The sequence below is a fragment of the Myzus persicae genome, unplaced genomic scaffold (assembly GCF_001856785.1).
Source record: "Myzus persicae strain clone G006 unplaced genomic scaffold, MPER_G0061.0, whole genome shotgun sequence".
NCBI lineage: Eukaryota > Metazoa > Arthropoda > Insecta > Hemiptera > Aphididae > Myzus > Myzus persicae.
This window is the reverse complement of record NW_019102937.1, coordinates 9474-28521: the sequence shown is the minus strand read 5'-3', so window position 1 is coordinate 28521 and position 19048 is coordinate 9474. Positions and strand designations below refer to the sequence as shown.

General features: G+C 26.9%; 2 protein-coding genes across 2 annotated transcripts; both read right to left on the bottom strand.

The window, feature by feature from the left end:
- Positions 1-612: 612 nt before the first annotated feature.
- On the bottom strand, positions 613-7221 carry LOC111033459 (gastric triacylglycerol lipase-like). The gene is made up of 8 exons (XM_022314194.1): positions 7135-7221; positions 6680-6869; positions 5053-5182; positions 3714-3957; positions 3056-3205; positions 2059-2140; positions 1773-1915; positions 613-756 (listed from the first exon to the last, which is right to left on the bottom strand). Exons 1-8 carry the CDS (start codon positions 7219-7221, stop codon positions 613-615), a joined length of 1170 nt encoding a protein of 389 aa, XP_022169886.1.
- Positions 7222-12413: 5192 nt separating this feature from the next.
- On the bottom strand, positions 12414-18816 carry LOC111033450 (gastric triacylglycerol lipase-like). The gene is made up of 8 exons (XM_022314185.1): positions 18701-18816; positions 18248-18437; positions 15715-15844; positions 14340-14589; positions 13510-13656; positions 13303-13387; positions 13053-13195; positions 12414-12809 (listed from the first exon to the last, which is right to left on the bottom strand). Exons 1-8 carry the CDS (start codon positions 18773-18775, stop codon positions 12663-12665), a joined length of 1167 nt encoding a protein of 388 aa, XP_022169877.1. The 5' UTR covers positions 18776-18816; the 3' UTR covers positions 12414-12662.
- Positions 18817-19048: the final 232 nt, after the last annotated feature.

The window sequence follows — 19048 nt, the reverse complement described above, 5'->3', positions numbered from 1 at the left end:
TCTGAATTAGTAGTTATTAAAATAGATATTCATTTTTAATTTTTGATAGCTTAAAGTCCAGAGTTGAAAGTCTGAAAGCTTAGGAATCCTTTACAATTTGTGGGTCTAAAAATAATGGTCCTGTTGCGCCTATGGAGTTGCTTTGATAAAACATACCTAATAATAATATAATTTATGGAGGGTACCTTTACTCAAATAAATCCCAATCATATAAGGTGAATTTGAAGTTGTTTTATGCATCGGTATGGTTCAGTTCGGCGTATTTTCACCTAGTTTAACCGCCACCGCAATTTATTAATATTTTAACTTATATATACATTTATGCACGGGTACCTAAATAATATTTGGTTTAGAAAAACCCCAAAAGATGTTTTCGTTTATAAGGACTAAGGAGTAATATAATATGAACAGATTTTTGTGAAGCGCATTAGATTTATTTATTATTAGATATAAAAAGTTATTGAATATATTATTTTTTAATTAAATGTATCGTTTAAATCGATAAAACTAGGTATAGACCATAGTTGTGCAATAATTGTACATATGATGTTAAAATCTGACAAGAGATATTCATTGTTCATTGAATATCTATATAATATATTTTATATTTTACTATTTACTGTCCAATAAATGTTTAACTATTAAAATGTTAATAGGTCTCAAATATGGACTAGTAGCAAAACCCATGTGACTGAATTTCTTCACCATAGTGACGTTTTTTACGTTCGGCAATCTCTGTACCAACCATTTTATATCCTGAAATAATTATAAAAAATATAATTATATTGAGTATCTAGGTAATTTAATTTTTGAATAGTATTTAAATTTTTAAATTTATATTTGTCTGGTATTAATGATGACGTATTGACGTATAATATACATTATAGGTATTGTAAAATATATTGTTTTTGTTATTTCTATTAAGACGTCTAAGGCGTAAAAAACAAACTCAGAAGTATATAGCTATCATATTTTAAGCAATGTGGTGGTGGCCGGTCGGTGGGTGGCGTTTTCAAGAAAACACTATTCAAATTAAAATTTCAAAGTTAATTACTCTTCCTGATTTAGAAAATGCATATATTGTTTTTTCCAAATAAAATGCTAAAAGATATACGTAAGTACTCACAAATATTTTAGTATCAGCTATGTCCTATAATATTATGTTATTTTTCAAAATAATAAAATACCTTATAGTCGAAATTCACTTTTTTAAAGCGATAATTCAACTCCTATCTTTGCGGGAAGAGAAGTTTTTTACTTCTTAACTATAATGATTTATTTCACTTTATAAAATTATAATATTTTTAAAATGCTAAGAATGATCCCAATTGTTTTATCACCTATCTGATAATGTCTAATCTTAAATTTGTATTACATATAATTAATGTAGGTTATGTATAGTATTCTGTTTCATCGACCCCCATTATTACTTATTATACTTATATCATTAGCATATAACTCCTGTTAACGGCCACTTTCATAGGGTGTCAACCTTTAACATATATAATGCTGAATTGTATATTTGTATAAATATTTTCTGTTACATATATTACTACCTTCTACATATAAAATGTTTACGACTACCGTAATAATGTATTAAATTTTGGTTTGCAATAGCTTACAGTTTTGCTGTAAATTATTCTAGTTAATATATGATGGATCCTTGATATAATTATACTGTACCTATAGCCTATAGGCTATAGCTAGATTGTAGGTACTAGGTACCGTTTAAAAATTAACTGAATACTCGTACATCTCAAGTTGTTTCTTACCTTTGGTGGAGCTATTACATCGTATTTTGAATGATAAATGTACGTAGCAGCCGTTACTTGAGATAAATCATAACTCGGTGGAGTACTGGATTGGTAATGTTTGATATTCCCGATTTTTCCATAGTCATATTTTCGGAAATAATCTGAAAAAAAATTAACTGTCAATGATTATTACGATATATTCGTATAGTTTGTTGTATTAGATATTTAGATATTGTTTAGGTCAGTTAAACTGAAAATTTGTTTGAAAGTTATGTAAATAACAAATAATAATTGTTATGCTTACCAGCTAGTGTAAGTTGGTAATAATGTGTCATCACTTTGACGGACGTTGGCTGAGGATATGTTTTCAGGATATCTATAGTTGACTAAAAAATTATAAAATCATCCTCAATTAATGCTGCTAAAAATAATTATTGGCTTTTAGGTGTATGAAATATTAAAATATATTAATATGAACACCAGAGGCAGTTATGGTTTACCTATAACAGTATAATATATGGATACGACAAAGGTAAAAATACCTAAAATTATACTCTATTGCATGACGCTTATTAGATTAGTTCTATAGCATCTATGTGATTGAAATTTGAATTGACTATAAGGTGAATGTGCATGAAAAGTTTTTATAATGATTTCTGTTTTATTTTATTTAAATCTAACTAAATACTAATGCCTTTCTGGAATCCTCTTACATAAAGGACTATAAAGGCACTTGTCATCAAAGATAAAACGAAGAATAGTAGGTATCATATAATTTATAAGTTATATTGATACGAATGTTATTATTATATGCTGCCAATGTAATCAACATGCCATTTAACATAAATTCGATTTTTTTCATCAGGAAGTATGTGGATAAGGCTTTTAAAATAAATAATATAATATTGTCATAGGTTTTTAGGAGACTTATTCAGTTATACTGTATTGCCCGAATATTGATTTTATTTAATGACCACTCAATTTTGTTTAAATGACTATTAGCTCATTATTGATTCATTAAATGTTAAGTTCAACTCAGCAATAATATAACTATCATCGCCACCTCTGATGATTCCTGTTTTTAAATTAAAACTTAATATACATAGATGAAGCAACCTGTTATCTGAAATTATAACACAAAATATATTCGATAGATGGATACAATGATGTAATGTTATAAATGATGCACATTTGATTAAAGTTGAACCTAATACATTTTGTAAAAATCTAAATTCGATTATCAAATTCATTATTTTTGACGAATAAATGACTATACAATTACAATGAAATGTGTTACGTACGTAATCTATCGACAAATAATTTCCTTGTAATATATCCATTGCAAAAATACAAAATAATTTCATGTATTTTTTATTTTTACATTGATGTCCCAACCATTGGTCGTCTGGGTGTTTCATCTTGGGTATGTATTCTCTTCCTTTCAAAGCTCTCTTAAAAATAACACAATATTTATTATAATAAATTAATAACTTAAATCCAATTTTTCTAATTATACTTAGGGTAGTATCATTCAATTAATAAATAATTTAGAGGAGTTGGAAGTCAATATGGCGGGTATATGTTTATTATATATATATGCAGTGGAAGCTCAATAACTCGAGCGGTTCCGAGTCAAATTTTCGATAACCCGAAGTCTTGGCCCCTGCATTCAATGTATACATTTTTCTTCTATTTTTTTGTCCCTGACCGATTTGAGTTATCGAGGTTTCACTGTATATACCTACATATTACATTAGTTTTGTAGAATGTCTCATTCAATTCGATAGTAATGACAAGTATTCATATTTGACATTAACCATAGGAACAATCAAAATATATTAATTAAAAAAAGTGTATTAATTTAAAAAAAATATATATCCATTGACTTCGAAAACCACACATTTTGATAAAATGGGATATGTATAAATGCATAAAATTATCCATGATTTAGGTTCTTACGTGGAATAAAAATGGAAATATCTTTAAAATGATAAGCCGTCGGTCATAGTATTTCATTCTAGCCGTGGGCACTATCAACACTAATTTGTCAATTTTTTTATTGTATTCTGGTCTTTCAGATAGTGCTATCAGGCATATGGTAGCTCCGAAAGAATAACCACCCATGTGTAGTGTAGAATATCCAGTTTTGTTTAAGATGAAATCAATGCCAGCTGTCGTATCATATATTCCCAATTCGTCAAAGCTTGAACATTCAATCATTAGTTATGATTTATTTGATCATTATTTTATGAGCAATAAAGTTTTTACAATGATTGCAGGTATTATGGTAATTTTTGTAGTTACATACGGCTGTATCATTTATATACACATGCTAAGTAATATAATTAAATAAATTAATTAATGGAATTACGTTTTATCGGGATGGATCATTGTCCATCAAATATTAGTTAAGAATACCTAGTTTGTTTGAGACAAATTTTGTGATAATATGCCGTTGCGTTTAATGAAATCATTAATATTTTAATAAATATAATTGATGAATACATTAATTGTCTATACTTTTTCTTCTATTATTTATTGTTATCAAGGTTATAAATTATGTTTTCGAAAAAATCCGGTTTGTATATTTATTTTATGTGCAGTTTTGTGCATAAACTAGTGTCGCCCAATTGCGGCCCAAAGTATAACCTTTTCACCTATCCCTGCAGTTGCGACCCGTACACATTATGTAGGAAGCTACCTATACAGTGGTTATCAAAACTAAATAAATATCCCGATTGCGTCCGATACGTATTTTGACACAAATATATAACTATCGTATTCATGATTCCCACGGAAATATTCGTAGATTCTGAAACACAAGGCGATTCGTTTGACTTGGCCATTGGCTGCTATAAAAGGTTGTAGTTTCCATCTACACATTAATTCGACACTAAAATTATTATACTATTTGACTATTTATTGATGTATTATTAATTATATTTTCCATTTTTATTATTGTAAACAATTTATTATTTTTATGTTCAACTATTTATTGATATATTATTGATTGTATTTCCTATCGTTTTTTATCGTGAACAATTATTTGAATATTTCACTAATATATACTATTTACAGTATTGAAAAAATACTTGTATATTTATTCATATATTTATGATAATATACATAAAAGAGACATTGTATTTGAGTTGCATATACAAATATGTCTAATAAAAAATGCTTAATTTTAATAATTATAAGCTATTTTGTGAACCAATGTGTGTTTGGACGGACACCGCAATCGGGCAACTCCGGCATAAACATGAGAAGAGAAACCTATAACTTGCAGGTGTATTACCTGAAATCCCATGAAATATTTCTCAATGGAGTAACCACGTGCGTTTTTGGATTTTTTATATATTTAGAAATCCCTGCCAGACGAAAATTGAGCAGCCAGACGTCAAAACCTGCATCGGATAATATAAAACCTATGGCCAAAAAATATCATAATTATAGTCAATGTAATTAATGTAATTAATGTTATTAATTTTACATATTCCTGAGCGTATAAAAAGATATTTGTATTTTCTTAAGGGGAACGGTGGTGGACAGTTATTTTATCTAATACATATTAATCTTTATTGTCCATTTTCTGTACGATATATTAACGCAAACTATTTACACAATTACGAAATTAAGAACTTGTCGTGATATTTTATAGGATAACCATAAATAGCTTCAAAGCAATAGTGTAGCCAAGGTTTTTTTTTTTTGGGGGGGGGGGAGAGGAGCGACAATGCGTGTACACAGAGTTGGTTTAATTAGGATTTCCCAAACATTTAGCATATTGATGTCGAGATTTTATTTTAGGATTAGGTTCCTGGACTGCTATACAATTTATATTTGAAATAACTTTTATATACCATAGAAATCATTTTTTAATTTTCTTAAAATGTTGGAAGGGGGCTATAGCCCCAACAAACCCCCCTCGAGCTACGCCACTGCTGGTAAAGTGTTGTATACTGGTAAACCTTTTTTTTACCATCCAAAAACCAAGAATTATAGGTGCTGTTTATCACAATACTGCCACCCGTTCCCTCGTTTTTATATACCAATCCGTTTTTTGTTTGGACACAGGATTTAAACGTTTCACATAATAGAAACTATTACAAGCGATGAAATTACAATAGGTACAAATGTGGAGGATATCGAATAAAGTGATCGTGTGTGCACTGTGCATTATTAAAATTTTTGTTTTGTATATACAGCTTAATCATAATTGCATTATTGAAATGCATTAAAAAAATATCATAAAGCTAGTTAAACATCATTCGTTGACTAATCGTTTTTTAAAACCTATTCAATAAATTTTTGAGAAAAGCTAATTCTTGATGATTTTGATGTTTTTAGTTGATTTTCTGTTGGTTTTATATATATATATTACACACTAGTGTATACCCAACCTATATTATATTAGATGACTGATTTGAAATGTAATGTACCTACAGTGTTCATTTGTTAAATAAGGTGAAACTAACCTCCATAATTTACATTATAATACATTAGTACATCGATTAAATTGTACATAGGTGTACGTACTATTATACATACCAAATAAAATAATAAATAATGGAAAATAAGACAATATTTCGAAACAACGACATAGAAGAAAAAATGAGTGACGTTTGGGATCGGCTAAATCTTCATAAAGTGTTTATATGTGTTTATTTCGAGTTATTTGTGTAATTTAATGCTAAAATGATTTTCAAGCAACAAGTATAAGTACTCCTGGTCTCGTTTAATAATTCTCCATACATTTGCAACATTGATGAAGACAGAGAGCTCAAAATTCAAATGTCAACAAGAATCCTATTTAATATTATACCCATTTTCAAAGAGTATTCTTCTACAACTCTTTATGTACAATATACTTATGCGTTATCTATATAATAATTATTTTAATATTTTATAACACATTTACTTACTGAGAGATTTATTGGATAACGTATAAAACATTGAAGTCCCGTACAAGCCATGTAGGAGAATAATAGGTTTACCGATTGTTTTATTCCCATTTTTACTATATGGTATTCGTTCCAAACCAACCATATAATGGTCTTCTGTTTCAACTTCATACGTTTCTACTGGATAACCATTACCAATAATTTGATCGGCCTTAAGTGAAAAGAAAAGAAAATTATTAAAATATAAATTACGTTGCAAAGAGTTAACAATGTATACAATATACTTGGTTATATTAAGTATATATCTTTTAAACGTGAATTACAATATTATTACCAAGTAACTTTTAACCTATAGAATTAAGTCGATAACATAATATGGTAAACACTAAACAAATTGATTTTTTGTTTTAAATTTATAATTTTAGAGATTAAATATTTATAAATATACATAACACAGTAGTATATAAAATACTTACAGTTGAGAAAGTTGAAACTATATGTAGCTGTGAGTATATTACAAATACAGAAAAAGCTATCACATAAGATATTTTATGTATACACATTTTATGTCTAGCAAATACAAATAAAAATCTAGAAGTATGGAGTCTATCATTTGTTCTATATAACCAGTTTTAATAGATATTTTGTTTGATTAAAAGTTAAATTTATAATTGTACAGACAAAATAAAAATTAAAGGTATTATTAGTTGAAAATTCACGAGATATCGAGTTACACTAAGCTATTGTAAATATAAAAAGGTGTATACCTAATATTATAATTTTATGGACATCATGCAGTAAAATAAATTTTCTGTCATTATAAAATATAAAACAGTAAAATACAGTATAGTGACGGCCATTCGTTCACAAATTTTATTTGTATACGCTGTCATCTCAATAACTCAAGGTGATAGATTCTTAATTTAACGATAGCTAAAATATAAGATACAATTATAAAATAAAAACTGTTGAATCTAATAAGCCATTAAATTGCTGACGAGTTAAATTATGAAAACACATGTTGTTTCATTTGTTGATTCAATTAGGTCGATATTAATTAAAGTAAAAGTTATCCGAGGATGTTGGTTCATAATGAAGGTAATTTTTCGATGTAAGGGGGAATTTATATCGGAGATCATTATCAATCACTGCCAAATACATATTAGTTTACTCATCAAATGTTAAGATCAAATTATTTATTTAGTTTTTTAATTTGTTGTACTCATTCTTGTACAAAGTTCTGGATAGATATTAAGCTTGAATAATTAAAATAAAAATTAAAAATAATCAGCTAGTATATGTCTGTAGTCTATAGACATAAATGCTTAAAGTAATATTATGATAAAAAGTTATGTTACCCAATATAAAGAGAAAATAGGTATTAGATTATACTACTGTCTACTATAGTGTCCAACACGAAATCATAATGTAATGCTTGAACTTTTAACAGCGCTTAAAATATTGATCACCATTTTGAATAATATTTTTGTATATTTTTATAAGAACAAAATATTTATAAAATAAAAAATTTCATAAAAATACATTTAGTAACTATAATTTTCGGATAGTTCATATTTCTATCCAAGGTATTTCATGTAAAATAATTTAATACTTTATACTCTACTGGTATTTCAAAACTTTTTTGATATAAAATTGTTGTTTAATAATTTGTTATACTACTATTAATTACTATAGAATTCAAAAACTAAAGCGAAGAAATGTGCAGTTAGATAATAATAGAGAAAAAACAAATAAATACATTTTAAAATCATTTATTACACGTGCGAGTATGGAGTTGAATTTTTTTTAGGTATTGCTTAAATAATCATCTAAGATCTGTGATCCTTATATTATATTATTAGCTATTACTTTATTACTAATAATTTTGTTATCAACGACATTTAATAAAAATTATATTATAATCGTTTAATATTTTTGAGTCAGACATCGTATTGTTTTGGAGCAGTAAATGTCGGAGTTTGTCGATTGCGTCCCAGATGCAGGTAAACGATTTTTTGCCCACCTTTTCCGTGTGCCGATTGCGTCCTATTGTATAGTAGGTAAGAGATAATGTGACAGATAAATTGACAAATTAAATCTAATATTTTTGTCATACGTGGTGTGGAGGTATATTTAAACACGAATTGGTTTTTACTTGATGAGTTTACGAACATTTTATCTGAAGGCTGGTACTCTTATCGATTTACGATCACGTAGCGATTTAGTACGTCAAGTGCCTTAGAATCGAGGTTTTTGTATTATTATTATTTTATAACACTGACAAGAAATATATTATTTATATTATTTATTATTATATATTTGGATTTATTTTATTGGTTTTTGTATTATTATTATTTACAAAATAATTATTAATTATGACTATTCGTTTTACAAAATGTTATGCTTATATATCATACAACAGGACGCAATCGGAACATAATAAGGTAAGAAAAAATAATTTACCTATCCGACTTGTGGACGCAATCGACATACTGAAGAGGTATAAAAGGTTGAAACGGGACGCAATCGAATGACGCCCGTAAATGTGTTCCAAACCTTTACATTTAGGGTGGTTCTGGTATAAAATTATATTTAGTTAAACGGGAATATTTACACAACGTCAGTTTAAAATAAAATTTTTGCTGTAATTCGTAAAAAAATACTTGTAAGGACTAAAATGCCCAACAAATATTTGTATAAGCATTTTTTGACGAAGATTCATTTTGTACAAGACGAATAACATTTTTTCAATTATTTTAAACTATATAGTGATGATCAGATGATTTTATGTTTTGGTAGTAATTAGTAGTACAATTGAGTATACTCAATATACTCAATTTTAGTAGGTTAAAAAAATACATAAATACATGAACTGATACATATTATAGGTTTTGAGGGGAGCGATGAATGTACCTAGTGGTTTCTTTTGTGTGTTGGTCGTTGGACATAAAGGCTTTTTTAGAACAAAAGAAGTACATCGAACCATTCCGAGAGTTTTTACTTAATTGTTATTTTACCAATACTTTTTATAACTAGGAAAAACTAACACAAAAACCGTAGAAAACTAGAATATTTGCCAAACAACAGTATTTGACAAAATAAATGTTATTGTAGTTCCTATAAATAGCCACAGGAATAGGGGAAGGGGTTGAAATGTTCAACGAATATATCTATATTAGCATTATCTAATTTTTTTACGGCTGTAATACGTAATATCTTACTTTTTATATTCATAAAAATATTTGAAAATTTTGGATTTTTAGTTGTTTTCGATCCATGTGGCTTTTGATACTAGATCAAAATGCTTGAAAATTGAATAGATGCATGCATTTTCATATGTTATTATCATAGATCTTAGAATACTTAGACAGGTGTATAACCTATTCACCGAAAATTTTTTTTTCTGCGTTGTAAGTTAGATTTTTTTATCAAAATTGCAATCATGTGTAGTGTTTTTTTTTAAATTATCTTTCTGTGTCTTGATTCATGTATGTTTTTAAAATTAAACATGAGTTAAATAAAGATAAAAAGAAAAAAAACATTTACCATTTTGCAATATGGCAATAAAGTTGGTAATTACTAATAATTAGTAATGACTGATGACATATGAGGGTCAAATGTAAGACAATTAGGTTATTGGTCAGCTCCATGCCTTCGTGTCACCTTCAAGGTCTTGTTGGAACACAAGATTATGATTAGGGCACTAGGGCAATGGTATTGTTCTTTCAGTCCTCAAAAAATAATCGTAACAATAGTAAATAACACTAAATATTAAAAAACTGATCTCCACAACCCTAATTTCACTGATATTTTACAACAATTTTTGGTTTACTTAAAACTATTTCAAAAATATCTTAAAATTTTAAATATACTTACACAGCGGTTTTCATACATTTTTTGTTAGGGAAGCCCCAAAATTTAGAAATATCTATTTGAAGCAACATTAATTCATAAAAAATGATGTTAATTATAAAACATATGTGGATTTATAAATAGTTTATAGTTTTAAACGTTTAAAATAATACATATTGGTACTGTCCAAATAATATTGAATATAAGTATAAAAATTAAAAATGTAACTAAGAAATATAATAATAATTTAATAATTTGAATTTAATTAATGTAGATAATATATGCCCAGGGAGCCACGGAGCTCAGTTTGAGAACTACTCTACTTACATATTTAAATATTTAATTATATTTTTGTAAATTTAGATGAAAAATTTAAACGATTTCAGTTCTTAAGTTGTACTTCTATAATTCAAAAAAATATTAATCATAAAGATTATTTTAAATTATTTCACATTGAATCTTCAACCTATTAGTAAAATCTAAGATACCTACGTTGGTATATATTTTTAAATTATATTCAATATATTTTGCAATAGTTAGTTCAATCTACATAGTTAAAGAAAATAATGATAAATAATATAAATAAAATATAACATAAACTATCCTTAAAAAATAAAAACAGACAGGTAGTGGTGTTTTTTCAATTGTTTTCTTTTTGGTGTTTGTAAGGAGTAAGGACCAATATATAAGGAATAATTTTGTAAGCCCTTATAAAATGTTCAAACGTAAATTACTTAATGAAAACTATGGTTATTAAATACAAAGCTGATCACATAGTGTCCTATCAAAATCACTTGTTTGTATACATAACTATATTTTAATGTGCCTAGGGCCTAGAGTATAACATCAAAGTTATCAAGATTAATAATAACAATTAATTCAAATTTAATACAACCATTGCTTTGACTTACTTAATGAAAAAGTACACATAAAATCGACTATACTGCAAAACGAATATCTAGTTTAATTTTTTTAAATTTTAGGAATATTAATTAGTTAACATTAAGTTTAGTTTAAAATATTATTCATAGCAATTATCAAACGTTGTTTAAATAAAAACAATTTATTTTTGTTTTAAATCTGAGAACTCTCCTTAAATTGTTGTACAGTGTACAGTATACACTAAACTCACTACCCGTAACTAATACACAATAAATTTAAGTACAGCTTTTAAATTTATTCTGTAAGTGTGAAAGTGTAAAAGATTCAAAGATGATACATCGATGGGACATGATGTAATAATATATATTATCATGCACAAAATCATAAGACATTTCTAATATTTTATGATTTTTGACAAGTAAAACCAAAGCGCTTTGATGGATGGTCTTATATATTATGTAGGTATCATATTTTTATAGGTACCTACCACTTGAATAATGAGAAAATGTAAAGTTTCCGATGTTAAAATAGGGGAAAAAATAAAGTATAGGGAAATAGAGAAAGTAATATATTATACTATTATTATTACCAGATTATTTCTTAGTTAAACTGATATTTATCATGAAATAATTTTGACATTACGACAGAAGATTAGGTACCTAGTGAAGTATTATTCTTATTATTAAACAATAATTACTAATTTAGTATTTAAGTAAAGGTAAGTAAAATAAGTATTTATGTGTTATTTAAAGAAATATATGCCGTTTACACACAAAATATACATATACCTACCTAAGTCTTAAACCATAGGAAATAAAATTTATCTTATGCAATTTAAATTGATATTTGATTATAATTCACAGTGTTTTAATTTCGACAAAGTGTAAAATAATAGCGATTAAATTATAATCTGAATTATCACACCAATCAAATATTTTTCAACTTTAGTATATTATGTTTATTAGATTTTGAATGTACTATCTTAAAATTTATGAATAGGTACGATAAAAATAAAAACAAATTTTGATGAATTAATTTATTGAAAACAAGCAAAACTAAAACATTTTCAATAGGTATCATTTGAATGTTTTTTACAGCACATTGACATTAACATTTTGATGCTAACTTAAAACATTTAATAATTACATTCATATTACTATTAACTATTTCTCATACAAACATGGTTAAATAAATCTTGGAGGATAAAACAAGTGAGGATTAAGTTTTTCAAGGAATTTATTATCCTTCCTTTTTTAAAAAAAATATCATGTTATGACGACAATTGTTTTACTATGTATGGGCCAATAACTAAATGTGAGTTTTTATCCATCGCAAAAGACTGATGACTGAATGGTATCTTATCGATGTAAAGTGTACTTTTAACATTTGGCAAATTGTTCAGTAACCATTTAATGTCCTGAAATAAAATAAACATACGTATACAATACAATATTATAAGTTATAACACGAATCCACTTATCCACAGTCCACTTGCAATATAAAGCTCATCGCGAAGTGGTAGTAATGTATTTTATATTATTGCGACATTAAGCATTGTTTTGTCAAAAATAGAACTATTAATATACTTCAATACTCGGATGTAATTATCCGCTAATAAGAAACCCTGACTCGTAATTGTCGATGAAAATATGTACAGTACCTGGGGAGGCACAAGGTTATCCTTTTTCGAGTACAAGATAATTGCAGGAGCTGTAATTTTTCTTATGTCATACTCTGGAACTTGTCTGGAATGGTAATGTTTCATGTTCCCAACTGGTCCATAATCATAATTAGAAAATCGACCTGTGAAAATAATAATACAATATATTGTTAGTCTTAACTTAATGTAAATTATTACAATATTTTATGCATTGCAGTTTTTTTTTTTAGTTTATTTGATCGCCACATACCTGATAACAATAATTGGAAATAGTGTTTAACCGTTTTCAATGATGTCGGTTGTGGATAAGTTGTAAATACATCTATGACGGGGTCCTAAAATAAGACAAACATTTATTTTGGGTCGGTCATTCATTACTGGAATAAAAAGGAACACTTAATTTGAAATGTTGAAATTCGTAAAAACGTGTGGATATATTTTCTCGTTTAATACGTACTTTATGAAGGGGATGATACATTCCCTGTATAAGGTTCATTGATTGAACGCAAAGGAATCCAAACACTTTAAGTTTACATAGTTCTCCAACTGCAACGTTATCCGGATCACTGTTAAGTGAAATGTAACGAAACTTGAAATCTGTGTTCTAAAAAATAATATCTATCATAGTTCGGGGTTCAATATATATATTTGTGTTTAGGACGTTTAGGTACTATATCTGCTCTAGTCCAGAAATATTCAAAATGTGCGTCGCTACTCTAAGGGGCGTCGAGAGTATTTTCAGGAGAGCCGTAGCATAAAAGAGGAAAAAATAATTATGATGACGACTAATATGTGGTTTTAATTAATCTCGGTTTTCTATGCATCATTATAATTTGATTTATTGTCTTGATATAGTTGCTGTATTTATGGTACATATTATTATAAATAATCTAACATTAAAACATTTTCTTCCTGTGTCCTTCATAATTAGAGAGGCACCGAAATGCTGTGAAGAGACGAAGGAGCAGTGGAATGAAAAAATGTCAATAGTTCTGCAGTTTAGTCTATAGATAACAAATAATATTAAACTTTGATGTTTTGATTTGATATTTTTCTAACTACATATAGATTAATAATTTAATGTTGAAAAAAAGAAAAATAATAAAATCCATTACAAAAATAAAGTTAATACGAAATTATGAAATGATTGAAATCGCATTAAAATGTGCATAATATTATTTGTATAGGTATTTTTTAGCCGAATTTAAACCAGCTTATTAAAACAATAACAATAACTACCATAGATCATCAAATAAAAATAAATAAAAATGTTTATGAAATAATTACTAAGAATCTGCGAATAGCTGCCCTAATAAAGTAGTACGGTACACCCTGGTATCCAGATCCCATTCTACTTGCTGGTGCCATCAGGAGTAAATTTCTGATTTTTTTATTGTACTCTGGTCTTTCAGCTAGTGTAATTAGAGGTATCGTTCCTCCGAGGGAAACACCCCCGACGTCAACTTTAGAATGGCCAGTCACAGATATTACGAGGTCTATGGCGGCTGGTAGATCGTAAATAGCTAATTCGTGAAAGCTGAAACCAATAAATCAATCAACATAATATCATATTATATCTTTGTAGGTTAATTTGTATTTTCCATCAGAACCAAAAAAAAATCAAGAACACCATTATTATGTAGGTTTATACATATAATATATTAATGTAAGTATGTATTAAGTAGAAGAGCATAGACATATGCGATTTCTGGAAATCCAGTAATAATCAATTTTCTAACTGTACGAATATCGTCATATTGATAAAAAATAAGTTTGAATTTTATTTTGGCTATTGGTTATTTATTTATACTATTTAATAGTTCGGGGCTTTAAATGTCAATATTAGTATAAATTATTATATTATATAAATTAATAACAAAGTTATGTTGTTGAATCGTCGTACATACAAATTCTCCAAGATGAGTTGTTATAAATATTTATCAAATAAAAAAAGCACATAGTTTAGTTGGTTTATTATTATACCTTATGTAATAGAACGTATTTTGAGTATTAATATTATCAATTAGTTTTAAATATAAATGTATATTTTTAATTATCTATGAGTTACAAATAAATAAAATATAAAATTAATACCCCTCCCAAGTAAAAATCGGATTTACGCCAATGGATTTAATTAAAAACAATAAAAATATAATATTTATGTCATTTTCATTTGTTAGAAATAAACATAAATAAATATTGTAGTTTGTAGACAACAATTATTATGACGACCAATAAATTACATTCTGAATGCTATTTATTTATTTTGTATCTTCAACCTTTGGTTAATTTATTTTATAACCAACAACTCAATTAATAAATAATGTTTGTTTAGATTTTCAGTATCATTGAAACATATACTGGTGTACAATCTAGTAGTAAACAATGATGCAACTTTGATATTATAATATAAACCTTTTATATAGTTGACCGAATTCTTTTGAGTTACCGTTTTTTAATTTAAATATGTTAGTATGCGGTAAATAGTTTAGCCTTTTAACCTAGGTGTTGAATATATTAAAAACAGCTTGTCCATGTAAATTACAAACAAAACAAATTACATTTTATTTTTTAATTGTGTCAGACAAAATTTCTATACAATATGCGATGCATTTAAACCATAATATTTTAAGGCATACAATATATAATACTTTGCTCTCACCTGTAATCCCAATTTAAATTACTCAATCTAGGAACTAATCCTGTCCTTGGATCCTTAATTTTTTTGGACATACCTGTAACTCGGTAATTGAAAAGCCAGACGTCGAATCCTGCGTCTGATAGCAGGTAACCTAAACGATTAATGTTATTCATGTATACAGAAATTACAATTTGTAAAAATAAACCTAAACAAAATTTGTTGGTAAAATGGATATGTTGAAATAATTTTTAGTTTTTGTTTTGAACTTGTAAAACCAATGTTTTACTATAATTACTTATTTTTTATGTTTGTATACAATGCCACTGGTTAATATAATTTGTACAGTTACCTAATGTTTGACTGTTAAAAGAAAATATCTGAACTAAGGGATTTCATATTATTTTTAATATCTTATCTTATTTTCAAATTGTTTCATTTATACGTTTATTTTGTGTTTTGTGATAATTATTAGTACATACAAATTATGGAAAAATCTAGTGAAGTGAGCAATCATAGCGAGCTAACTAGTAAATTATAAAACAAAGAAAATATCTATAATTATGATACTATATTATCATATAGATCGTATTATATGAGGAAAATATCTAATATTTTAAGATTATATTTGAAAATAATATTATTAATTGAATAAAAAGTTAGTTGTACTTATAAAAATGTTTGTTATATATACTAAAACGATTAGTGACTTTAAATAATATTAGCAGGGTTAAGACTATCACAAATGGTTATCCAAACTAGGGTAACCCTTTCTATAAAGGTCGTATGATTTAGTTGATTTGGATTTTGATAGAAAGCCATGCAAAATACATCAAAAATTAAATAGGTACAAATTAATACTGAATTCGACATACTAAATTTAAATAATAAAAATCCCAAATACATTTTTTAACTATGAAATTTAGCACTTTATAAAACACGTTTTGTACGTATTTAGGAATTCTTAAAAAATAGCATTAAAACAAGTTAGGAAAGATCACTCTGCGAACGTGCTAAATTCCTGGTTTTTAAATGTATTTTAATATTACAAAGCAATAAACTACAATTCCACACCCAATTTAATAACCTCTTTATTTTTGTACCTACATTTTAATATTGGGTAGTACGAATGTATATTAAATACTCTTATTTTGATAATTTTAATACTGGTCAGTATGAATTTACGTTGAATAAAACCGTTATTAAACTATTTATTTGTTTAACTGCAGCATTAAAATATTTATACAAATAAGACTTTGGTTAAGAGTATTTCTTGGTTTTTTCTTTTGAATTAGTATTAAAATGAAAAAATGAATATCAACAATCGTAACTATGTAAATCTTCATCTTTACGTAGTTAACTGGTAACTAACAGACGGACACAATGGGCGTATAAGGTTACTTATGACTAGAAACAAAAAATCGGAGAAATCGTAGAAATGTACTTGATTGTACCTATATGTGTTGAGTGTCTGTGAGTAGGTCACACTGTCACAGTAATGTACGCTGGTATTAAATTTTAATTCAATGATAAATAATTACATACGAAAAACGATACTGAGTGCAGGCAGCAGACTGCCAGGTGTCATCGTATAATTCTAAGGATAAGTATTTACATATTTCAAATAATAATGATTTATTTTACTATTATTGATAAGTTAGGTTGAACTAACTTTTGACAGAAACAAATCGCGTGTTATAGTATATCATGTAATATTAATTGCTATTATTAACTTACGTATAACTGTATAAGTAAATATTGTAGAACGTTGTAAATAGGTCAGTAGTAGATTGTAGCATTGTATATTAAACAGTTTAAAATTAATCTTAATATTTTGGGAATATTCAGTTCCTTTTGAATAATGTTATTCGAATTACATTAAAATAGCTAAAATATCGATATTTTTCATTTATATATCCAATTTCGTAAAAATTTGGACTTGAAATGTGAAAAAAAAAATGTGACTATTGTATTTTCGATATTTTTTAATTGTGTTAGGAGCAATTTTTGAGGAACTTTGTATTATTCAAACTTTCTTACCTATCAATAAATCATCACACACATGCAAAATGGGTATTTTTCAAAGTTATAACAGTTCTATAAAATTATTTTATAAATATTTTGCGAAAATCGGTGTCTATAAATTTTATTTTTGAACTACAAAAAAAAACAACATGTTGTTGATTATATATTTTTATCGAAAACTGGTTTTGCGTAAAAATACTCATACCTATTCCCTAACTTTTTCTGATTATTTTGAAAAATACTATGGACCCATTCAGTAATTTTGTTCCCTCCAGAATAAAGTAGATCCAATTTTCTATCAGAAACATCTTCATGATTGAATTATTTTATACTGCTCCTAAAGTTGATTTCAGACATAAAAAAATACACACACTCACACACATACACACTGTAAAAAGATTCGTCAAACCGCACAGAGTCTAAAATAATGAAAATACAATTTACCATCATGTTTTATGAACAAGAGTATGCAATAACGATACTGTACTCCCTAAATAAGAAAACTGTAATAATTAATAAATAGATTACTTACCGAGTGATTTGTTATGTGATACATAAACGATTGAGGTGGCGAACATACCGGATAACAAGATTACGGGTTTACCGATTGTTCTGTTACCGTATTTACTATATGGTATTCGTTCCATACCTAACATAAAATGGTCTTCACTTTGGTATTCATACATCTTAAGTGGATATCCGCTAGCTTTGATTTTTTCCCACTTTGAACATACAAATAACAATGTTGGTATAGTTGTATTTAATTATTACGTACACCCTTAAAACATTTTACACTATACATTATTTTAAAGCTTAGATAACTTTTTGGGATCTGTACCAATGTACATACATAATCATCTCATTTTGGTAAGTAGTTTTAAAAGAAATTCAATGTATTCAGTCCAAAAACTAGTTTACTTATTGGCCTATTGCTTATAAGGTTACTATTAGGTACTATTACTACCAATAGTGAAAATGTACTTACGGTTTCTTTAGATGACACGAAATATTGTGTGCTATACAGAATCATCACCAAAAAATATATCTTATAAATATCCATATTTGTTTAAAAATTAATTCACAAATTCCTAAAAAATAATTAATACGAAATTCTCAGAATAATACTTATTTTAGCACATGTTTTTATTAGTATGTTAAAAGTAATTAATTCTATTATGTGATGTGATGTTTAAAGTTCGTATACAAATATATTAAAATTGAGTATTATTGAAAGAATAAATTAAATTTGCTACTCTTAAGTATATATTCTGAGTGGGACCACCAAGGGCATTACTATAGTATTTAATAACAAATTGAGAAGTACCGAGAAGTA